The sequence below is a fragment of the Seriola dumerili genome, unplaced genomic scaffold, assembly GCF_002260705.1.
Source record: "Seriola dumerili isolate Sdu_G_001 unplaced genomic scaffold, Sdu_1.0 BDQW01000018.1, whole genome shotgun sequence".
Taxonomy (NCBI): Eukaryota; Metazoa; Chordata; class Actinopteri; order Carangiformes; family Carangidae; genus Seriola; species Seriola dumerili.
Window position 1 is genome coordinate 1,755,582 of NW_019174273.1, and position 24,658 is coordinate 1,780,239.

The window sequence follows — 24,658 nt, forward strand, 5'->3', positions numbered from 1 at the left end:
ATGCGTGAACTTCATCTTGTTGCCGCTCTTGATTCTGGGAAAGTTCAAGAGGCAGAGACACTTTCAGGCCTCAGTAGCTATAATTTTGCCCAAAAAACAGCCTCAATTAAGCTTGTTGATTTCTTACGGGGTCACAATGTGAGGCATTTAGCATATTTTACACTATTTATGCACAAATATTAAAACATGACGTGGAATGTCAAAGCTATTAGGTATAAATCTGTTGATTTTCACCAAAGACTCTGCTGACTTATGGCCTTGCTGCAGCTTTTTTTATTACTCAGAAACATAAATTCAACTGAAGCACGTTAAAAAAAGCCTTCACCTTCACTATGGCGACTCTAACTCGGGGCCCTCCCATGATTGGCTCTTACCGCAGAACATTCTTGTACAAGCTGCCAATGAGGTGTGTCCCCATGCCATGCTTCTGGCTCGCCTAGTGCTCCATCTGCACTCCTCCAATAAGTCCTCTGACGTCCTTTTCTGCCACGATTTACGCTGCGGCCGATGGCTGCCGATCGCGGTGACTAATTTGCACGCGAGCCACCTTTGATTGAGTTCACAGCCCTTATTTACAGGCCGTCTATTTTAGGAGAAGCAGGCATATGTCTGGGACCTGAGTGTTGTGGAACCAGGCGTGCTCTGCTGATGCTGAGTTTTGAGTGTGTTAGTGTGTGTGTGTGTGTGTGTGTGTGGTATGTATGTCAGCCTACCTCCCTGAATGTGTGCAGTCAATCGGCCTGGAGGCCCGGGCGTGTTTTTTATATTTTCATATGTTTGGAAACATTTATATTTATGTTCATGGTTCACTGGCAATGCAAATGCGAAGACATCCGAAGGGTACGCACAGTGAATAATCTAAATTACTATAGGTTAAGCCTTTTGTATGCATAGCAACGACATTTGTAATATTGCATGTGTTATGCGGTGCATCTCAAACGTGACGGGTATGCTCCGGAGCAGAGCCGTCCTGAAAGGTGCAGCTCGTTGGCATCCAAGGCATGTGAGCAGGACTGAAAATTAGTGGCTATTTTGGCTCGCATCTCCTCGACAGCTGTCTGCCTACCGCTGTGGTTCAGTCACAAATTCCAGACGCGGATGCTGTAATTGGGGTGTAACCCACAAAAAAAAAAAAAAAAAAAAAAAAAAAAAAGAAAAAAAAAAAGCGCCTACGCCTTGGAAGAGGCAGTGATGTGGGGTGACCTTTTTAATCTGGGAATACACCTCAATTTCCAAAACAAGTCGCAAACCCTTTTCAGATTCCTCTGTCATTTATGTTTGGAGTTAAATGACTGAGCTGACAAGTATAAAAACAGTGTATGCCTACATTCCTTTATCAATAACACTACAAGCTGCCAACACTCAATTGTTCATATGAAACATCCTTATTTCTCTGCAGTCCTCTCCCGTTACTGACCACACTTGTCCTTTGCGTTACAGCTCTCAACTATGAGAATGTGGTGGAGACAGGCTCGGAGACAGAGGAGGAGGACAAGCTGCCGGTGTCCGAGGAAGACCCCCTGATCAACGGCACGGGCAGCCCGGCCAGCCTCACCAACCCGGAGGCCTCGCCCCACGCCGAGAGCCACGGCCTGCTGACCAAGGAGGAGGAGGACGACGAGATGCGGGACAGCGGCGTGGAGCACATCTGGCCCGACAACGACATGCTGAGTGCCTCGGTGGATGGTACTGGTAAGTGTCTCTAATCAGATGGTAGAGAGATTGAGTTAATGTCGTTGTTAAAGAAAAGATTCCCCAACTAAAAGGCAAACTGATGATTTCTTAATTAAATCAGGGTTTTCAGTGTAGACTGTTGTCTTGAATGACAAAGAGAACATGTAGAGAGATTTGTTCCAAAGTGAGATTTCCATTACGAATGATGAAGAAAAGGTATTGCACAAAAATCAAATAACCAAATTTTCAATATTTCTCACAGATGTGTCTCAAGAAATACCTTAAAAACACTTCTAGCTTTTGTTCTATCTGCTTCACCAGATATGTGGGATTCAGGTGATCTGTCAATCACAGGAACTACCACTAAGCTGACTTTCAGACACTCCATTGCGACTGTGTGCACATCCTGCCACTCGCGGTGTCGTCTTATGCCGTAAACCCCACCCATCTGGTGCCCGAGTAGACTTAAACAAACCCCGCGAAGCGTCATGCAAACACGACTTGAGCCAGGTCTGATGGTGAAGCCCTGATGATGCTCCCTCAGCAGACAGACATGATAAACAGTTTCTCTGCGGGCGACAGAGACCATTTGGTTCATGCTTAGAGAAAAGTCCTGCTCTGAGCCAAACAACAAAAAATATTTACAGTAATGTATAACCTCACAAAAAAAAAAAAAAAAGCCTGTGAGCTGCAGGAAATGAAAAGCACTCGGAGGTGAGAACGTGGTTGATATGATTCAATGTTTCAGTCTCCAGATTCTGCAGGAGACGCCAGACACGCAACGTTACTTTTAGTCAAACTGTGTGCGCGTTTATGGCATTTCAACAACCCCCAACAGTGACTGATGCCATGTGATACCTCCTCCCTAACAAGCTGCTTAATCCCCAGCAGGTGATACCTTCACCGAACTTGACTGACTTATCGTCTTTTGTTGAGCAACGCCGATTGCAGGGGCTCCAGTCACGGATGCTTGAAAGATAAATACTTTTAATTAGGGGGCAGGGTATAATCATTAAAGGAAGCCAGACTGCTGCAAAAAGTCATTAACAATCTTAAATGAAATTTTTATTTTTATGATAGCCATTTACATGTATAATAAGAGTCAATGATTCTTGGAAGCATGTGACAGGAACAGAGTATGGCGAGAAGTCATGTAAGACAGCCCATTTAAATGAGCTGGGCTCCGCTATTCATTTCTGCTAATGAACTAGCTGTGCACAGTGCCGAAAAACGGGGGAACATTCAGCAGTCTTAAATTTTAATATGGGGGAAAATTGCACATTTATTAGGGATGAAAAAAAAAACTTAGTGGGTATCAACATTTGCTTCTCCTAAATAACATTGGCTCCTTAAGCGGGGGAAGAAAGGAAAGACAGTTTGGTAAATATATCAAGATAAAGGATAAACAAGCTGTCGTTGCATACGGTAATTGTTTATTTGATAAAGACCCGTGGTGCCATAATGTCTGTAATTCAACTATGTTGCAATTCCCAGATAATATGCTTCTTGTGTGATAAAGTGTCTGACATATTTCAGAGAGCAAGTCAAGTTCATTAGAGCATTTGGGAGTCTCTTTCCCAATCTTGCGGGTGCTGTGTTTCCCAGCCTGTTTTTTTTTATTTTTTTTCTTCCTCGGTGCCTAAGTGTCTACAGTGATACCTCAGCACATAACTTAGGCCTGAGATAAGTTAGCACCCTCCCTCCCTCCTAATCGCGCTGATTTGGTCGTCACTACTCTATCAAGAGTTTTTACATAGGTCTTGAAAGTGTGAGTGACTGTAAAACCGGTTTGCAGGTCTTCAGAAGTTGCAGTAAAAGCCCGAAAATGTCATCTTAAAAACACAAACACACTCCTTTATTTCTTATTTCATGTAATGTGGAGTTGTCTTTAGCTGCAGTGCAACACAGCCTCAATGATTTTCTGAGACATAATTACTGCATGTAAAAAGGAGGAGGAGAAAAAAAAAAAAAGAAAAAGTTTATCACCGAGCCTCTTCTGATTCCAGGGCACAATCAGAGTCTTGTGTCTGGCGTTGTCCTTGACATTCCTTCATCCCACAGTGAGGCTGGACACGATGTGCTGGAAAGTATGACATCATTATCACTGACAGACATTTTCAAATAAATCACCTGCGTGCTGCCTTTGCCCTTTTTTAAACTCTTAAGGGCGTCGGGAGGATTTCTGACTGAACACTGCTGTAATCACAGGCTGTAGAAATCCCACTTTTTTCCTCATGTTCGTTGGACTGTGGAAGCATCTCCGCTCAATCCTGGAGACGCATCATCCGAAAACACAAAATCTTTCTTTTTCATAACATTCGTGCCAAATTTGGCCTTCTGTTTGTCATAAAACAGTGGTTCTTGTTTTCTGTGCGCATTTGTCAGGTTTTTATGTTATTAATTTTTTCCATATTTTTCATTAAGTGCAGCGATTCTGATGCTTTTCACCCTGCCAAGAATGAAATTCATTGGCTATTCTTTGGCTGTAAAATGCTCAAATCTGAAGTGATGGAGCACTGACACAAAATATCTACTCCTGACAACTTCAGTCTAAAAATATCACAACTGGCATCAGCTTTCAAAAACATGTTTTAATAAAATCGTGTTTCGTTTCTGAGATTGTGAGACCATGAAGCGCTTTGCTTTAACTTGACAGATTCAGGATAAATGAGGTTAAATGCACAAAGGCAGAACTTTAAAGCGCCTGCGACTGCGGTGACCAGCCATAAAAGTAGGAATGTTTTCAAAATAAACAGCATCAGAGCTGCTATGAAAATAGGTGGAATTACGGTCTGGCCAAGGTATTCTGGACTCCTCCTGGGTCCGGAGTCGGCTCTCAGACCTCAACATCGCTCTTCAAGGAGGTGTGTACCTTACCGCCTCAGGTCCTCTGTGATTTACTGCTGACAAAACACACTTTTCCAGCATTTTGTGGACAGTTTCATCCAAAATGCTTTCCATGACCAAGAATAGGCACATATTTGTGGCATAAATGACTCCAGAAGAAATCAAATCCCTCTTTTCTTCCCTTGTTTTTACGTTACTTGAAACTATTTTTTCATGATGTGAAAATTTTAGATCCTTTTCTATGAGATAAAATGGTGAAATTGGTCATTTCCTGTAAAAAAAAAATCTTTGTGTAAACGAGGCCCTGCATCAGCAACGTTCATGTCTTTTCTTACTGCCACCCAGTTTCACCACAATGACACTTTGTCCCATTTGAATGTAGTTCAGGACTGGCATGGATGCATGCATGTATGTGTGCCAGAGGCCGTAGCAGAGAGGTGTATGTGGTATTAGCCTACCTCCTGCTGGAAGCAGCAGTCCCTCCCTTCAGACCACAGATAACAAAAGTTGTCCAAGGTAAATAGGGGAGAGTGGAGGGCCAGTAAATCCCACTGGTCATCCCCTTGCGTCAGACCAAAAGTATGCAGCCAAATTTGATTACCCAAAGCAAACACGGTGCCTACGAGGACACAGAAATGTGAGGGAGTTTTTACCGTGTTCAGCGGGAACTGGGGGAGGTTTTCATACATGCTGATATCTGATACTTGTGGGTATATTTTAATCTGTGGTGGAGGTTTTTTTTTATCTGTTTTGTTTTGTCATAGCTTAATTTATGTTGTTTAAAACCCATTTATTTTCTCGTACTGCGCCTGTGGTTTAGATGCAGTTTGGCAGACGTGCAATCAAATGTACAGAAAAAAACAGAAGAGGAAAAAAAAAAATCCTAGCAAGGGGAAAGTTAAACTAGGACATACCCGTCCAGAAGAGTCTGTCATTATTCTCTGGAGCCATTGACAGGGGTATTTATCATTTCACCGCAGAAGCCAAATCTTTAATTTCAAGACAACCCTGAATTGTGAGCCTCAGAAAGCATTCCACAACTATTAAGCCCATTGTTTCCAACTAAAAATAAAAATTCTTTTTGCTTCTGGCTTTTGTGTAGAGTAATGTAAGCAGGATAACATTATTATCAACAATACACCCACCACCTTTCCTGTAATATCTCGGCCAGGTTTCTCAATGTAGGCGCTCATCCTGGTTTAATAGCCAAGGGATAGTCAGATACATCAGATCCTGCTGTGGACGGGTAAAAAAATAAAAAATCTTCACAATGCAACACTTGTAACGTCCTTGCATGAGCAGCAGAGCAAGAACAGATGCGTGTAAGGCACACAATGCAGGTTTTTTGTTCCTTTTTTTTTTTTTTTTTTTTTAATACCAAGCCCCCATGTTCTCGGAAGCACCTTGATTTAATTTTTACAGACGAGGCAGGAAGGAGGGACCAGGGGCTCCTTAAGCTGATTGTCCAGTCAGTGTCCTCCTGTCGACCGTGGAGGGATGAATTTGTCAAAGGGGGGTTTGTTTATGAGCCCGTCAATCCACCGTTTATTTACAGCTGCCTCACCTGTGCCAGGACAATATCTGCCCGTCTGCACAGACTGGGTGCCATTATCCTGATTGGCAGTAAGAACCTGGTCTGTTTAAACCAAAGCTCCTGGAGGTTTAGCTATTCAAACATTTATCTGAGGCAGGACGTCTTCGGGACAAATAAAAAATCTGAACGGTTGAGGGTCAGCTGTGGGTGGGTGGAGCCAAAAAAGCAGCACATTTTCAGAGTCTGAAAACTTGAATGTCCACAATTTAACAGTCACGTTTATTAAATCAGAGAGGTCACAAGACAAATGCTCTCCACCCTGTAGCATTATCTGTGAAAGGCTTTGATATAATAGCCTCTTGTTTTTACTGTTTCATTTGACTTCTTTCAACATTCCTCACCAGAAAACATTAATTCTTTGGCTCCACCCACCTGAGGTTTATCCAACCAATGAGGTTATTTCTGCCTCCAGAGCAGCTCTGCCCCTCAGAAATGTTTGTGCAACTAAAACTGTTAATTTGTGGTTGAGGGTTGTATTCTTTTTAGTTAGGAGCAAGGCGCTAACTCTCTGCCAGGGGTTGTGGGAAATCAAAAAAATGTGTGCGCTCACAATACTCCAGGCAGCTTTGGATAAAAGCATCCACCAAATGACATATGATAAAACAAGCGTGATCCTGCATGCAGAGGATTGCAGCGGCGTCACAGCCAGGGAGTAATAAGCTCAGCCTGCGTGTTGGCTGGAGCTCTGTGATTGCTCAGGTGGATGTGCTCCATGTTGTATTTAATCGCTCTGTTTGGCGATTGAAGCTTTCTTCGCCTCCCCCACCGCTTGTTGTCATGTTAAAGGTAAATAAGTCACTGTCTGGCCCAGATGATAGCATTCATTAAGCATGCCGAACAAAGCAGCGGCGTGCCGCGATGCACAGTGGTGCCTTTATTGCTTTCTCTATACCTTCTTCTTAAAGGCCTCATTGTCGACGTTTGTTGCTTTGCACACAGAGGTACTCACCCTCCCTCCTCACCCCCACCTCCTTTTTCTTCTTCTCTGTTTCTGTGCAGATGAAATAAAAGATGATTTTGACACCCTGGGGCCTGATGCCACTTTGCAGGCAGTGGGAAACGGTACAGGTGAGTTGACTCAAGATGTTGAATGTGATTTTTATAGTTGTGAAACCCTCCTGTTTTACTAGGAGAGCACAAAGAGTATTTGACTTTGTGTCCATTACCTCAGTTGCGACATGATTCCCCAACCTTTCTGTCTTGTGAGCCCTGCTTGTAGCCTCTCATCACAGGTTGTGATCAGTTCAACCAAAGAATGGTTTTTCCTGGTCAGATTTTCCTTTTTAGACTTTTCAGGGATTAACATGGAAAGATTCACAGTAATACACGCACACACATACACACACACACACACACACGCAGACATAATATTGTGTAGCAGAAGTATGTCTCTGCTGCTTTCTTATCCATTCATCATCCAATGACACCTGAGATTTATCTCCCCTTTGGGGGTTCAGACTCCAAGTTGTTAGCGACCACCTCTTTAAAATAACAAGAACAAAACAATGACATCTAAAAACTGTGAGCTGTAATTAGAGGGAAAATCTTGTCCTGCTGACACAGTGACCACTAAGACAAATCCCTGGGTGTTTATGGGCAGCTTAAGTGATTCTAATGTTTATAACCTGTGATTATACGTGCTGTTTTCAGCCTCCCTGGTTAGCTGAGTGAGTCTTTGCGTGTGTTTGTGTCCCGTCGCCTGCTCCCGGTGGAAGCAAAACCCTACCTGCCATTTTTCATTAAGCCGCCAGAGCTGATTTGCAGCCACACACCCCTTCCCTTCCATGATATCATCCTGGCCACCCTGACAATTGGCCCCGGATGCTGTTATGGTAAACCAAACTCACCCCACAGAACGCCATGCAGCCCTGCCTCAGAACCCTCCCTTCAGCTTTAATTACTTTTACTTTATGCTCGTCGTGGTGTTTTATTCTTCACTTTTTTCCTTCTCTCTGTTCTGAAAATTCAAGCATAGCAAATGTTTTCCATTTTGACTGCTTAAAGGACTTTTGGAAACAATACCGTTGCACTGCAATGGAAGCTCCCTGCCACCAGATCACATATGATTTCATTTAAAGACATGAGCAGTTTGATCACGTCCTGGTGCCAAAGCACACTTTGATCCAGGTGATTTCCTCCTTCACTGAAAGAAAAGTCGGTCGTTTCTCCTTAAAGAAACACGTTGCATTTGTATTTTTCATTCAGAATGAGTCAAAAAGAAAAGTAAAGGTCATTTTATTCAGCTGAATGACAGAGAAGGTTGGTAGGTTGCATCGACTGAAACTAAAACATAAAATAAACAACATTTCATTCCCCTGACGGTTTTTAGGTTGAGGTCCAGAGAACTGATTGCACCAAGCCGCACCCCGGTCAATCACCACTCCATCTTAAATAACCACTTAAAAAAAAAAAGAAAACTATCATCACAACATTGACTCTCTCACAATTATCTTAGCAGTCTTCAAAAGCCACAAAGAATCACCTAATGAGAATGCTGTAAATTATGCTATCACGGTTATCAAAAGCGATCCATTGGCACCGATGACATTTCGGTGCCATTTTTGACAACCAAATATCTACTACCTTGACCTTTCGCAAATTGGACCGCAAAGTCATCACGGCCTAACAAATCGCTCTTTAAACCTCACCTTGGCTCACAGTCTAAAAGCCTAATTAACAGGGGATGAAGTCTGATGAGACTTCACTCGGTTTTTTCGGTTCAGCATAGCCAAACAGCCTCCAGAATCTCTAGGATGTAAACAGTGTGTGAGTACGAAAGTGTGCGTGTGTGTGTGCGTGTGTGTGTGTGTGTGTGTGTGTGTGATTTTTGAAAGTCGGCCATCCCCTTGACTAATGAAGGCTGCTGATTTCTTTTAGCTCCGGTTTGTTTTTGGAGGCAGCTATCTCCACACTGCAGCTTAAGAGTTTCCCTGAAGAGAGGGGACTGGGAAATAATTTGAGAAAACGCATTGTGTGGCCTCAGCACTTTGGCTGGCTTAAGATACATTCTGCTCAGCTATGGCAAAGCATGTCTCTCTCTCCCACCCCCCTAGCCCCACCCCCCCCAACCCCCCACCCCTCTTTTTGCGCTGGTTTTGGTTGTCTTGGCCTTGGTAATCTGTTCAACACAGAATCAACAAAAGCCACAGTCTCTTGATTGACCTTATATGTGAAAGTCGATACAAAGAAACGTGGCTCTGTTGCTGATTAAGCCAGGCTTCTGCATGTATGTATGTATGAGTGTGTTTTCTTTTTATTTCCTAAACTCAAAATCAGATTTTATGTCATGAGTAAATTAGGTCAGTGAAGTTTTTTTACACGTTGTTTCTTCAGCAGCTCATGGTAGCGCGTTTATCTCTTGACTTTTGGCCGGATTAAGTTACAATTCTTATTTTAGCCGGCATGGCGTGACAAGCAAACCCAGTAATTTAGATGTATTCTCCCCAAAGCACGGCTGTAATGTTTTAGGGTGGCTGTCCTCATCGCATTTCCACCAAGATGTTCCCAATATCCTCCTGTAAGACATTTCTCTGGGGAAGAAATGAATCCAATTTATTCCTCCCCCTCTCTCCCTCTCTCTCTCTGTTGGTCTCCTCCTTCACTGTCTCTCTCTCTCTCTCTCTCTCTCTCTTCCTCCCCTTCAGTTAAGAGCGTCGATTGCACTTCAGAGTTTGAGGACTTCTTTGCCAAGCGGAAGCTGGACGACAGCGACAGCCACGTGGTGAGCATCGCAGAGTACCTGCAGCGGGGCGACACCGCCATCATCTACCCGGAAGCCCCGGAGGAGCTGTCCCGCCTGGGCACACCGGAGGCCACTGGACCAGAGGAGAACGGTACGAATCCTGTCAGGGGTCGGTGGGCGGGGTCAAAGAGGAAAGCACTGAGAGACCGTGGGTTCAACTCCTCAGAGTGACCAGATAATTTAGGGAAGGAAGGGGAGACGGAAAGTCAGCAAACTTACTCAGACATGTCAGTTAGCTTCTGTTAGCTAACATTAGCCACAATAAACTACTGGTCATACCAGACTATGAAATACTGTAGCAGCAAAACTGCTGAGTGTGTTGAAATGAGATGTTTTATTACTTATTCATTTAGCTTTTTGTTTTTAATTATGAAACTATTATGGGCGTGTAGCGTGACCGTTGCATGAACGTTGCAGTAACAGGAGCAAAGGCCAGCAAAGGTTAAAAAAAGAGAAGGGAAAGGCGTCTGGACAGGGCAGCAGCTCTTCCCGCTGACACGACTGGGCAGCTGTTGGTCCCACAGATTCACTGGATGCCTTGGTGTTTACCTACAGTCTTAAGCAACAGCTGGGCAGGGGCTTGAAATCAGATAGTGCACCTCTGAAGCTCCCCAGGGGGACAGAGCTGAGGGGGGTTCGAATTGGAACAGGCTCATGATTCATGATTCATGCTTCAGACATGATGAACGTGTCAGCGAGAATGGCATTAAAAAAAGTGTGGGCAGTTTAAAGCAATTAGGGAGGCACGAGGAATTACGTGTGTGTGTCAACGACTTTGTCCACTTGTGATTTTGTATATGTATCTAAGTGTTTGTGTACATAAAGGGTTGTTTGCCTGTTTGTTACTATGTCAAGGAAACTGAGACTGAGTGGGGTGCGGTAAGTGAAGCTGCACAAGTGTGTGTGTGTGTGTGTGTGTGTGTGTGTGTGAGAGGAGTCGGGAGGAGGTCGTAGTGCAGCGGATGCCAGCCTGACACTGTGGCTCTCATGTGGAGCAGATTGCAGAGATAACTCCCATACCACTCTGGGCAGCCCGCCCGTTAGCTGCCATTGATTCGCTGACCTTTTGGCCCGCTTTCCCTTCCCCTTCCTCCTCCTCCTCCTCCCACCCCCCGACCTCCTCCCGCTGTCTCCTGTGCAGACCTGCCACCTGGAACGCCAGATGCCTTCGCCCAACTGTTGACCTGCCCCTACTGCGACCGGGGCTACAAGCGTTTGACATCGCTAAAGGAGCACATCAAGTACCGTCATGAGAAGAACGAGGAGAACTTCGCCTGCCCCCTGTGCAACTACACGTTTGCTTACCGCACTCAGCTTGAGCGGCATATGGCCACACACAAGCCAGCAAGGGATCAGGTGAGGGCGATTTTCATTTTTTCTTCGTCATCCCTCCCTTCTCTTTCCATTTTTCCTCCTCCTCCTGTTTCTATCCCCTGTTTCATTTCATTTCTAATGTGCTGTGATCCCTCGGAGAAGAGAGATCATTTTTTCTGATTGGCAATCATTATTAATTTTTCATGGCATTTTGAAGATGCAGATCCTTTAATGGTAATAACTTTAATTGAGGCCCTAAATGGTTTTTTGATGGCCCTCCCTGATATGATTTTCCAGTCTCATGTTCACGATCGAATGATTGTGTTAATTTCCAATTTGGAAATTTTTATCAGCTCCTTAACTTCACTTCACTCCTGGCCTTTAATGTTCTTCTGGTGCAGCCTGAAGTCGTAGCACTCCATCAAACTCCACCCCCCCCCCCCCCCACCCCCCACCCGCCCCTTCTTTCACTTCTAATTTCATGCACTGCATAAACATCTGTGTATACTTGAATTTTCTCGAGCGATTTATATCCTATATGTCTGAAATATAATGTGAATCTGCTGGCAGTTGGCATGAATCACCTTAAAGTCCTGTGAGGTGAAAACACATCCAGCAGTCACGGGTGTTTAACTCGCTTGTCAGCTTTAAGTTGAAGATGTGGGGCGAGATAGATTGTGGCAAAAAAAAAAAAAAAAAAAAAAAATTGCACGCTTTCAGAGTTTTTGCACATTGGGGGATAATTATAACTTCTCAACGAACTAAAATTGGAGCAGTAAATTTTAAAGTAGATGGAGTCTGTATGGATGATTATAACTAAAGGATTTGTTTTAAAAAAAAAAAAATGCAACAGTTTTATCAAAGGCCTGAAGTTAAGCTCTAAAATGTAATGAATCTAACTTTGTGATTTAGATGTACAGTGAAATGTAGCGCTGAAAAAGGAATTTAAAAAGAATTTATTGAATCCAGAAAAAAGGTCTGTTAGTCTGTTATGTATTACATGACGTTATGACCACAGGTTGCTTGTTACACTACAGAGTAACTGCCGCACTGATGGATTTTTTTTTTTTTTTTCCTTTTAAAATATTAGAAAAATCACTTGTTTCACTTCTTTGATCATTTTCTCACAGACATCCTCCGCTAGAAAAACCTCGGAATCTACAGTTATGTTAAATACAGAAAAAAAAAAATGATCCATTGAGCCAATCACAGATGATATCATGTACCTTGATGCTTTGCGGTGTTCAGTCCCAGGTCGAGGGTGTTGTGCTCTCTGAAGCGAGGATGACAAGCTCAGACTGTGGCTGATTTGATCAGATGTCAGCAGCCAGCACTTTCACCTGATCTACCAGCTGGGTGTAAACGTGAGCAGATGGGCCGGCCGAGTGAGCCGCTGTCCCAATCCTCATATTACAATGCTGTTGCTGCCCCCCCCCCCACCAGAGTCGAGTCAGTGGCAAAAGACTCCTATACAAGTGCTGCAGGTCCTTCCACAAAGCCGGTTATCTTGATTTGTAAATTAGCTGGACTGTTTAAATGGTAATCCTCGAGGTGATGGCTTACTCCTGTTTTAAGGCTGCAGTTAGGTTCTCTGTAGGAGGCGCTCTCTTCTTTGTCATATCAAGTCATGACATCTATCGCTGCTCGTACTGTTTCTTCAAGACAAACCACCAAGAAAATCTATCACTCCCTCATCAACGTGTTTAGAAGACGGAGAGAATCTAAATGAGCATGCGTTTATGTGAAAATGTACATTTGGTAATTAACAACTAACTGAAGAGCAATCAGATTAACATAAAGAATAATGTCCTGATAGGTAATCATGTGCCATGTTGTTCTGTCTTGTATGTTTACAAGCCTTAATACTCCTCCTCCTCTTAAGCACTTAGCTGAAATATGACTAATTAGAGGTTATACATATGCAAACATCCAGTCAGGTCCCCGCCCACAATCAGCAGTGGTGGCGTTCACACTGACAACGAGCCATGAAGGAGAGATGGAGCATTTTGCCGGTGCCATTCACAATTAAGAGCGCTGAGCGATTGTGTCTTATTAGCAGTGGTGGCGAGACTAAACTTTACCGGGCAGGGGTCCTCAGGGGGGAAGTAAGGGGATGGTGGCGGAGGTGGGGGCACTGAAGCAGCTGTTGCTGTTTGTTTATGCAACTCAGCAACATACGAGCAGTGGGGTCCCTCTCCGGCGCTTGGCGGGGCCCCCGACTCTCCCTGCTTGATCTTTGAAGGTTGGGGCTGTTTGAACAATTCCTCCCAGTCCTCCCAGTGTCCTGCGCGCCACCATCTGTCTCCCCAGGAATGTGGGTAGAGTCAGCACACACCCCAGCATTTGTCAAGGCTGAACTGGGAGGAGGGAGTTGCTGTGTTTTCCCCCTAGCGAGCTCAGAGAAAATGTGTCTTTTTTTTTTATTTTTTTTATTTACTAACTATTTAACGTCCTCACCTCCCTCTTGGAATTAATTGTTTTGTGAGTGACGAGCCAGGTTTACACACCCAGTGTTGTTGTTGCCGGGTATTACATTTTGATTTTTCTTCTTTTTGGCTTTTCGGAGATCAGGCCTTGTTTGAATTGCAAATTTGATGGATTGCAACTGATGTTTACCTTTGAACAGCGAATCAAGGCAGGGCCTATACGCTCTGTTCTGTATCCTAAGATTATTAAAGAGACATTTGAGGTTTAAAAAAAAAAAAAAAAAAAAAAAAGCCGCAATTACTGTAAGACATTTGAGGCTGTTCTGAAAAAGTACAAAGTGTAATTTAAATGGTGTGAATACAGGTATGCAGGGTGAAAGAGCTCGCAGATGATTGTGAATACCTTTTAGACTGATTAGGCCCAAATTAATTGAAAAGTAGATCAGATCGGTGGTTGTAATGAGGGGGAAACGCCGTTAAAAAAAAAAACTCTCTCCCTTTTCATTTATTCTATTTTCTGGGCTGCCAAATTCTAAAGGCATGCCTCCTTTGGCTAAGGAGCCAGGAAATTAAAAAGTATGTGATTCTCTCTGTTATCACCGCCGCTGCCTGTAGTCGCTCAACGGAGGTGGGAGTAGAAAGCCAGGAGGCTTCATTGGCTACAGGAGCTGTTCGGCTTGTTGCTTGTTGTCATGCCGACCAATTGTGATTATTTACTGAACTCTCACCCCCGCGATGTTTGTTGGTTTTTTTTTTTTGTGGTTTTTTTTTTTCAACGTGAATCTCTCTCTCTCTCGCTCTCTCTCACAGCACCAACTGCTCAACCAAGCGGCCGGCAACCGCAAGTTCAAATGCACCGAGTGTGGCAAGGCCTTCAAATACAAGCACCATCTGAAGGAACACCTCCGGATTCATAGCGGTGAGTGCCGAGAGGAATGCTGCCCTGCTCTTTGAATATTCATAACCATGATTTAAGAACACCATGAATCTGCAGAAATTCCTTTCGGTTTATTTTGGACCCTCCCTGCTGTTAATGGACACTGAACTCTGCTGCGTTAAGAAACATTTCACGTGCCAAGTATAATATTTGCTTAGACATGCATGTGTGTGTGTGTGTGTGTGTGAAGCATATCAGAAGTTTCATTTCTTTTATCAGTTTATTTGTTACGCAGAATGTCCATTGATCAGCAGAAGAACGAAACAGAGGCAGCATGTTGTCTGTTGTCCTGGATCACCCTGAAATAATCCTAAATAGTTACAAGACTGATGTGTATAAAGGGGCAAAAAACACACAGCAGAAGTCCCCTGCACATAATGACACTTACCTTATCTTACAGTACTGTAGATGGATGAAGCAGGTAATGCAGACCTGAAAAACATTTCTTTTCGGTTTAACTTGATTTACGTTTTTGTATCACCACTACAGCTGCTATCCCACTTGTTTTTTTTTTGTGCCTTTAATTACTTAAACCTTCTCAACCAAACATCTATTTGCTTTAGTAAATTTGGGGAAATGTATTACTGCACTATAACAACACTGATTTCTCAGTATATTCTTTAAGTGTATTTCAATTTAGTTTCATTGTATTTAAAAAAAAAAAAAAAAAAAGGTATTCCACTACCTTGCTCTGTCTTATGTAAAGCACTTTGCCTTTACGTAAAATAGATTTTTGCAAATTAGCAAATTAGATATGGAGCTGGCCCTGGCACATTTACTCTGATGTTCTTGATGTTGATTTATGTTCTTTGTTCCCTATAATTAAACAAATAAATAATAATATACTAATCTAATTTGTACAATAATATACAAATTAGATTCTATTATTTATATAAGCCTGTCATTCTCGCATTAGCCGTCTTACGCGTTATGTATTTTTTGTTTCAGGTGAAAAACCGTATGAGTGCCCCAACTGCAAGAAGCGTTTCTCCCACTCGGGCTCCTACAGTTCCCACATAAGCAGCAAAAAGTGCATTGGCCTGATAGCTGTCAACGGCAGGATGCGCAGCAACATGAAGACTGGCTCCTCCCCCACCTCAGCCTCCTCCTCGCCCACCAACACCGCCATTACCCAGCTGCGGCAGAAGCTGGAGAACGGAAAGCCTCTTGGCCTTCCCGACCACAACAACCACCTGAACATCAAGACGGAGCCGCTCGACTTCAACGACTACAAGCTGATGATGGCTTCTCATGGATTCGGTGCCCCTGGACCGTTCCTGAACGGAGGCATGGGAGGGAACAGCCCGCTGGGCATCCACCACAGCTCCACGGCCCAGAGCCCTTTGCAGCACCTCGGGATTGCCGGGCTTGAGTCACAGCTCCTGGGCTACCCGGGACCGCTGGCGAACAACCTGAGTGAGGTGCAGAAGGTTCTTCAGATCGTGGACAACACTGTGTGCAGGCAGAAAATGGACTGCAAGCCAGAGGAGCTCTCCAAGCTTAAGGCCTACATGAAGGAGCTGGGGTCCCAGGTTGAAGAGCAGAAACAGGCGCTGGCATCACCAGGAGCACAGGTTGGTCTTCCACTCGTCAATCACAATGGCGCCACCAAAAACATCATCGACTACACGTTAGAAAAAGTGAACGAAGCCAAAGCCTGCCTCCAGAGCTTGACCACAGACTCAAAGAGACAGATTAGCAATATCAAACGAGAGAAATCCAACCACATGCTTGAAGGAGGTGTGGATGAGAAGGTGCAGGAAAACAACATGTTTACGCCTTATGCTTGCCAATATTGCAAAGAAACCTTCCCCGGGCCAATACCTTTGCATCAGCATGAACGCTACCTGTGTAAAATGAACGAGGAGATCAAGGCCGTGCTGCAGCCCAGTGAGAATTTGATGCCCAACAAACCAGGGATCTTCATGGAGAAGAACAGCCACTTATCCTCCCCCATGTTGTCTGAGAAGGGACTCACTGGGCCCCTTAACCCTTACAGGGACCACATGTCTGTGCTGAAGGCGTATTTCGCCATGAACATGGAGCCCAACTCGGAGGAGCTGCTCAAGATTTCCATAGCAGTCGGCCTTCCTCAGGAATTTGTCAAGGAGTGGTTCGATCAGCGAAAGATGTACCAGTACGGCACCACCCGAACCCCACCACTAGAGCACAGGAACAACACGGATATGGTTGTCGGAACAAATAACCACCACACTCCACCAAAAGACTCTATGGCAGCTAGGTCACCTGTGTCACTTATGAAATCTACTGACCGCATCACATCCCCCTCCATAGCAGAGCTCCATAACAACGTTAACAACTGTGACAACTCGCTCAGACATTTGAAAAACCACCAGTTCAGCGGCAGCGCCAAACCCACAGGTGAAAAGTTGGACCACTCCCGCAGCAACACCCCCTCCCCGCTAAACCTGTCCTCCACATCTTCCAAAAACTCTCACAGCAGCTCCTACACTCCAAACAGCTTGACATCAGAAGACCTGCAGGCTGAGCCGCTGGACCTGTCTCTGCCGAGACTCATGAAGGAACCCAAGCACGCACTGACTGTCAAAAGCAGACCTAAAGTCAACAGCATTACCATTGACCATAACAGCGTCCCCTCTCCCCGAGAGCACTTCGAAGAGCCTTTGAACTTGGCCTATCTCAAGAAGGATTTCTCAGGCTCTACCAACAACGGAAACCTAGAAAAAAGCACTAGCCCCATCTTCGGCATTAACCCGTTTGCTGCCAAACCCCTGTACACGTCACTTCCACCTCAGAGCGCTTTCCCACCTGCTACATTCATGCCCCCGATGCAGGCCAGCATACCAGGTCTTAGGCCCTATCCGGGCATGGATCAAATGGGCTTCCTACCGCACATGGCCTACACTTACGCAGCAGGGGCAGCTACCTTTGCCGAGATGCAGCAGAGGAGAAAGTACCAGCGGAAACCAGGTTTCCAGGTAAATAAGCCACCTGTGGTTTTGTAAAAGCCCCAGGCTCACTTAGATTCCCTAAAATGATCTGAACTCATTTCTGTACTAATTAAAAATGACTTCAGAGTCAGGAGAGAGACACTCTCACCTGAGGTAGACTGAACTGACAAAGCGATGGAGATAAACAGCTGTGACACGACCGCAGGGTGGAAAAAAAGTGACGTAATTAGTGGTGTCATGGAGGACAGGGGGTATTTTAGAGGTTCAGCTGTTTACAGTCTAAGACTGATGTATTAATAATGATATTAAGACTAATTTCAGTCAGTGATGGAGCTTTTTTAGTCATTTTTCTGGCAAAAAAAAAGCCAAATGTTTTCTGGTTCCAGGATTTGCTGCTACTTTCTTCACTTCTTTTTTCATATCATATTTTAAATGGATTATCTCATCCTGCCTTCATGAGTCTCCAGCCCTTCATTAGCACATTTCTGGATGTTAGTGATGAGATTTATAATTGTTCAATAATGGTCTAAAATTGTTCTGAAGGGGTTCCACACTAAACCTTAATCCAGAATCACAGTAGTTTTTAATTTTCTACCCTCAGAAAAGTCCATTTTAAGCATAAAAAAAACTCTGGCAAAAAAAAATCAAACAGCATCAGGTTCAAATAAATAACAGGGACGATGTTGGCCCTAAAATCTAATCTCAGTAAAGCTCTAATTGTTACCACTCCACTGTAAATTTTACCCGCTGCTGCGTGTGGAACACATTAATGCTCCTGACTCCAGTCTTCTTCCAGCGCTGGCCTGAACTCAGATATTTTGTTATTAAATATGGGTGAAAGGCCTTTGTAAAAATGACAAAGGTGAGCCCCGGAGCTGTGCACTTCTGTGAAATTTCCCATCGCAACTTTGCTGCATTTTAAAGAGAGCCAAAGCCAAAATGAGCTTCTACATGTGGATTAATAATGCACAGTCTCCATGTTCATTACCAGTGAATGCTGAAGGCTGTTTAACATAGAGGGAACCATTTTGATGAAAAAAAGTATTAATAATGTTTCCTATTCTAAGTTATTAAATTAGATTTTAAAAATACAGCTACAGGCGTTTAGTTCAAATTGATTGCAGAGTGATAGTGGTCCCTTCTTAAAACACAGTGCGGAGCTGTCCACACATTATCACACACATATTCATTAAAGGAAGCTTTGGTGGCTCAATATTGGCCATTAAGGTGCACCTTCTGATTTTAATCATTATATGAGTTTGCAATTTCACTGTGCCTCCTCTAATGTTGTAATATTGTTCTCCATCAATTAAAGTCGAGGACTAATCTTTATCATAAAGGACAATTTTAAAGGAATGTGCAGAATTAACACTCCTGTACAAAATTGGACCACACTGAACACACCATTATGGCCGAGCTTCATAACGGGGAGCATGTCAGTTATAGATGGCTGATATTACTCCAGAGCTGAAAGTTTTATAAGAAATCAATGCCGCTATGTGCTTCTAATCAAAAATTCATGAGAACATGGAGCACAGTGTGATTGTTTGGGGGGGTACAGTTCAGTTTACTGTTTTATCTGGCCACATTAAGTGGCACAAAGGTCGTTTCTTTGAACACTGAGTAACTTTTATTCAAATAAAAGCAATATTTGCTCACTTACACGTCATGTAATAGTAATATTGTGACATTTAATCCTAAAATACACATTTTTTATGACATTTCCTGAAATTTAATTAAGTATTTGCACTTCATTTCCCAGAAACCACCCGCTCCCTCTTCAAATTATCCCCAACAAACTTTTCTCAGAAACAGGAAAAAGCCCTTCATCACACGGGAAGATTCATTGCTATGTTTTGTTTTTCTCTCTCTCTTTTCTTTTTTTTTTTTATTTGTTTCTGTGTTTTAAGGGGGACCTGCTCGACGGTACACCAGATTACATGTCAGGGCTGGACGACATGACAGACCCCGACTCCTGTCTGTCGCGGAAGAAGATTAAGAAGACCGAAAGTGGTATGTACGCGTGTGACTTGTGCGACAAAACATTCCAGAAGAGCAGTTCCCTTCTAAGACACAAATATGAACACACAGGTATATACTGTTCTAGACCCTTATTTTAAACCCCATGCTTTTTTATGTTTTAAATGTTTGTGTTGCCAAATCCTCTCAGTATGAATATATATTTTATGTTACCCCTTTTCTCCTTCTTTCTTTCTCTGTTTTACCCTTAAGTTGTATATGTAAACCAACACCTAACTTGCTTCTTCATTGACAGGGTTGAGATGCCAACGAATGAGTAGTTTTCAAAACAGAAAGTTTGAAAGTGTGTGTTTAAAGCTTTGTGTGTTCTTTTCTAAAATATTAAGAGAGAGTGTAATCTGTAATTAATGCAGGTAGACAAGCAAAGGGAGACTTCAGCTATCTTTTCAAGTGATTGTGCTCTTTATTTTCCAATCATATCCCGCTGTATTAACCATTTTGCTATCTCAAAAGACACACATCAATTCACCTAGATATATAAAGCCAGCAAAAGGCCCCTAATGCCTTTATCGGCACCATTATTGGCGATAGATCCCATCAGCGGAGAAGCGCTCAGAAGCTTCAGAGCACTGATAACAAGTCTTTCATTATAGTTATTATACAGAGATCCTCTTTCACTAGGTTGCATCATTTATTTTATCCACTATCTGTAGCAGAGCGCTCAGTGCTTTATGCAGCCTTCATGTTATCTGGTCGGACATAAAAGGGAGGGAGGGTGCACCGTCAGAACAGTGCGCCGAACTCTTTAAAAAACGGGACGCGTTATCTCCGGAGCGCCCCTGCGTCTCACTCAGGACGCGACGCTTTCATGTTCATGTCACCGTGTGTTGTTTTTAACAATAATACGAGGCTCAGAAGTGCAGTGGAACCGGCCAGATGTTAGACAGAAGTGGAGTTTGAAAGCCTGTTGGCTGGTGGACGCGAGTGTCAGAGGGGAGTCATGTGATTTGTGTGAGACAGACAGCCATATTTCCACACGTGGTGAGCAGCAGGGACGAGGAGAAAGAAGCCAACATTAGATGTTTGGAGACTTATTAGTAGTGGAAGAAAAAACATGCCGGTAACTTTAGGCTTTAAGGGAGTGAAGAAGTTCAGGTTGGTGAGCAGTAAGTGTTTGGAATAAACTGTAAGTGTAACAGCAGCCGTGTGGCCACATTACAAGCCGGAGGACATTTATTTAGCCAGACAGTTTATGGCCCCGTGTCATAAAACTATCTCACCCTGCCCTTGTGGCCGGCTTGGGTTTCTCATTTCTGCCTTGGCATCCAAAGCGTCCCGTCACATTTGGTCGACGGAGGAGCCCCAGCCCAAAACCTAATGGAGGGCCGGGCGTCACCATGAACTTGAATTGTATTCGGAGATAAGCAGGGCAACCCCTTGGAGCCCCCCCCTCCCCTCCCCCCCCCCACAGCCCATCTCGGATTTGTTTACTCCTTTGTCGCGCCTTCTCTGTTTGTTTGCTTTGCAGTAGTTTATTTATGTTGCATTCATCAGTGTGGCACGCAGGCCTAAAATAAGTAGTTGTGGTTGAGTTTCTCCATGCTTTAACCACGGGAGGGAATTTCCATAATGTAGGCCCATGAATGCGAGCGCACTTTCTCATCGTGCTCACAATTTGAATAAACAAATAGCCCTAAGTCGTAAGTCAGAGTTGGATTTAATGCTCCGTGATGTCATTTTACTCCATGCCATCCAATTCATCAGAGTTTTTCCTCAACATTTTGCTTTCTTCTGACTTGTGTAATTTGTTGTAGCAGCAGGATGAGCGAAGCAGGCCACTCACGTCCCCGCTCTGTGTTTTGTGTCTCCGCAGGCAAGAGGCCGCACCAGTGCCAGATCTGCAAGAAAGCCTTCAAACACAAACACCATCTCATCGAGCACTCCAGACTGCACTCGGGGGAGAAGCCTTACCAGTGCGACAAGTGCGGGAAGAGGTTCTCCCACTCGGGCTCCTACTCGCAGCACATGAACCACCGCTACTCCTACTGCAAGCGGGAGGCCGAGGAGCGGGAGGCGGCCGAGAGGGAGGCCCGCGAGAAGGGTCACCTGGAACCCACGGAGCTGCTGATGAGCCGGGCGTACTTGCAGGGTATGACACCTCAGGGTTACCCGGAGCTGGCGGAGCGCGAGGCCATCCTGAGGCACGACGCCGTGAACGGAGGGATCAGAGAGGGACGGAAGGAAGTGGAAGGAACGTATGCCAAGATCGGACGGAGGGATGACGAGTTTGAGGAGGAGGAGGAGGAAAGCAAGAGCATGGACACGGACCCGGACACGTTGAGGGACGAGGAGGAGAACGGAGAGCACTCAATGGACGATAGCTCGCTGGACGGCAAAACGGAAACCAAATCGGATCACGAGGACACAATGGAGGATGGCATGTAATCGGCGACGACGTTTCAAAAGCTTCCCATCTTAGAAGTTTTAAGTTTCTCTCTTTCGGTTCAGTATTCTTACCTACTCGGTTTAAAACACCGTGTTTTAAGCTGTACGTGCACGTGCCTGAAGCTTCCGGGAAGCTTTCTTTGACAGACTCCTCGGGGGGTGGGGTGGGGGGGGAGATGTCTGCCGAACAAGACATGGACTCAAAAATCAATCTGGAGGAGGCGTTTAGAGAAGGGAGGCATGGGTTTGTGAAATAAGCTGCATTATGCAAACCGAACAATGAATAAATGAATACATTTCAAAAAATGTACAGTACTAAGGCCTAAAAATATGTGTGGTGCTAACCTCCTCAAATAAACCCCCTGTGTTCCATAGTATTTATAGCACAACTAGTGACTTGTACAAATTGCACTCCGCTTCTATAATCATGAACAAAAATAATAAAAAGTATTGCCTATGTATATATTTATACAGTGTTGGAAAAAGAGCAGTAGTGTCTGCACTACAGTCCTTCGATATTACCTTTGTTATCACCTACCTACCTACGGTGTCGTCTTTAGTTTTGCCCTGTTGCCCGGCCACAAACATCTCCAGCCACACTGTTTTAGGCCTCTTGAATCAACTTCAAATGAAGGAATTTAAACAAAAGACTGTATGAAGGAGCTTAGAGGTTTTTTTTTTTGGTTTTTTTTTTTAAGAGGATGAAGTTTTAAAGAGACCTTCGTTTTAAGGGAAAATACAGTTTATGGACAGATGGTATGGGGGAAAAAAAATGAAGGACGAAGCCTTTGTAAGGTGTTTTTGATAAGAAAAAAGAAGCCTTATATGCAAACCTTTTAACCTGTGTGTTTTCTGCAAGTGCCACCCTCGTATTGTGTAAAAGGAAGGTTACTTTTGTTCACCAGCTTCAGTATTATGAAATGGTTCACCGTTGTTCTTTGAAGCACCCGTGTCAGTATTAAGACTTATAGGCAGCAGTTCCTTAGTTTACATTATGTTGTGCAATGTTTTCTCAGTTTCTTTTCTTTTAACTTGTCAGTATTACACCAAACCATTTTTTTTGAAAACAGCAAATTGCATTCATTTTATTTGTAGGTTGAAAAAAAGACATTATTTATGTGGCCCATTTTATATTTCCTAATTTTATTTATTTCATACTGTTGTGTACAGTACTATAGGTCTTCAATATATAGATATATTTTAGTAAAAAGGAACATGGTGTCGATCATAGGGGCAAATTTTACGTAAAGAGAGCATTTATTGTGTTTTGAAACATTGTGAAATGCGAAGTTTAATCTTATTTTATTTTATTTCCTTTATTTTCCAGTTACTGGAAAATTCCAAATTTGGGAACTTTTATACAATTGTGAAAACACTGTATTTTCGACTGAAAAATTCCACTTTCTTCATCTTTGTTTCTTTTTTTAAGCTAAAAAAATGAAGAGGGACTGTTAAATACTATGTATGATATCATGACTGAAGAAGAATCTTTCCTGAAATGTCTTTGTAAAAGTATTATTGAATTCTTAATTTGTAATTTCTCTTGAAAATGACCCTGCTCGAATAAAAGTAGCCAAATTACAGAGTACCAAACCCTCAGCGCTTCATGTTTATTCGCAGAGAACAAACTGTGAGGTTTGCTTGGCAACGTCGGGCTCAAGTCACTTTAAATTCTCTCCAAAAATCTTTCTCCTCTCATATCCAGTTTATACAGAAACCACTGAGGATGGAGCTCTGCTTTTCATTATTATGTTAATTACATACAGTTTCAATTCACATTTTCAGATGGATCAAAGTGAATTGACCCCGGCCCTGCTTGTTATGTCTTATTTAGATGATAAAGTCAAACCCGACATGTTCCGCATCTTTTCACCTGTGTTTGTTCTCCACTTTTTAAACCAGTCACATCACAATAAACAACAACAACACAAGTATTTAAAGGAAAAAATCACCAACAATAAATTGATCTTAAAAGTTTTGCAATGGAATTAATTTGGACTCAATGGATTCATCCTCCAGCTGGAAAATACCAGTCCCCCAAGTGTGTATTAATCCACCACAGAAAATAATCCCCAAGAAATTCACTATTTCTTCCTGTTTTAGTTGTTTTTACTAAAAGCTGCAGTGCCTGACTGTTTGAGGAAACCACTGAGCCTTTAAAAAAAAATGAAACTATATATTTGTGAACCATTTTTGAAGATTTATGTTTGAGTATTTTAATGGGGTTTGTTGATTATAAGAAAGATACAGAAAACTACGTCAGCCTCGTCCTTAAAATATTCAATTAAATGGAAAAGAAAAACAGATGTTTAAACACTGTTTTTCCGATTTTCATTCTCTCAGAAATGTCTATTTATTTTTTAAACAAACAGCTGTCGACTGTTTTAATTATGACAGCATCTGGTGTTCTGTAGAAGCTTTTATTAAAGCACCTTGAGCTCATATGTCTATATCATAGTGGGAATTAGTGCAAGAAGTCAATTAATCCCTTAGACGACTGATCAACAATTAATCAACAACAATTTTAATAATCGATGAAGTCGTTTATAAAGTAAAAACGACAAATATTAGCCGGATCCAGCTTCTCTAATGTGAGTATTTGCTGCTTTTCTTTGTTTTATGTCATTTTAGACTGAATATCTTTGGCTTCCTGACTGTTAACCAGTCAAAACAAGACATTTGAACGCATCACCTTGGACTCAGAGCATCAAAACTTTTGCCCGTTGCTCTCTTAACGACACAGGATCCGTTCATCTCTCCAGCCAT

General features: G+C 43.2%; 1 protein-coding gene across 2 annotated transcripts in view; it reads left to right on the forward strand.

Annotated features, from left to right (window-relative positions):
- Window positions 1-22,042, forward strand: part of zeb2 (zinc finger E-box binding homeobox 2) — a 109,510-nt gene extending 87,468 nt beyond the window's left edge. Inside the window, exons 3-10 of one of the 2 annotated variants that reach the window (XM_022760307.1) lie at window positions 1,441-1,692; window positions 7,115-7,183; window positions 9,760-9,948; window positions 10,999-11,213; window positions 14,408-14,516; window positions 15,483-17,494; window positions 19,378-19,558; window positions 21,321-22,042. In XM_022760307.1, coding sequence (XP_022616028.1) covers window positions 1,441-1,692; window positions 7,115-7,183; window positions 9,760-9,948; window positions 10,999-11,213; window positions 14,408-14,516; window positions 15,483-17,494; window positions 19,378-19,558; window positions 21,321-21,892 — 3,599 coding nt within the window. In that variant the 3' untranslated portion in view covers window positions 21,893-22,042. The remainder of the gene's footprint in view (window positions 1-1,440; window positions 1,693-7,114; window positions 7,184-9,759; window positions 9,949-10,998; window positions 11,214-14,407; window positions 14,517-15,482; window positions 17,495-19,377; window positions 19,559-21,320) is intronic. The other variant, XM_022760314.1, reaches the window with a different exon arrangement.
- Window positions 22,043-24,658: the final 2,616 nt, after the last annotated feature.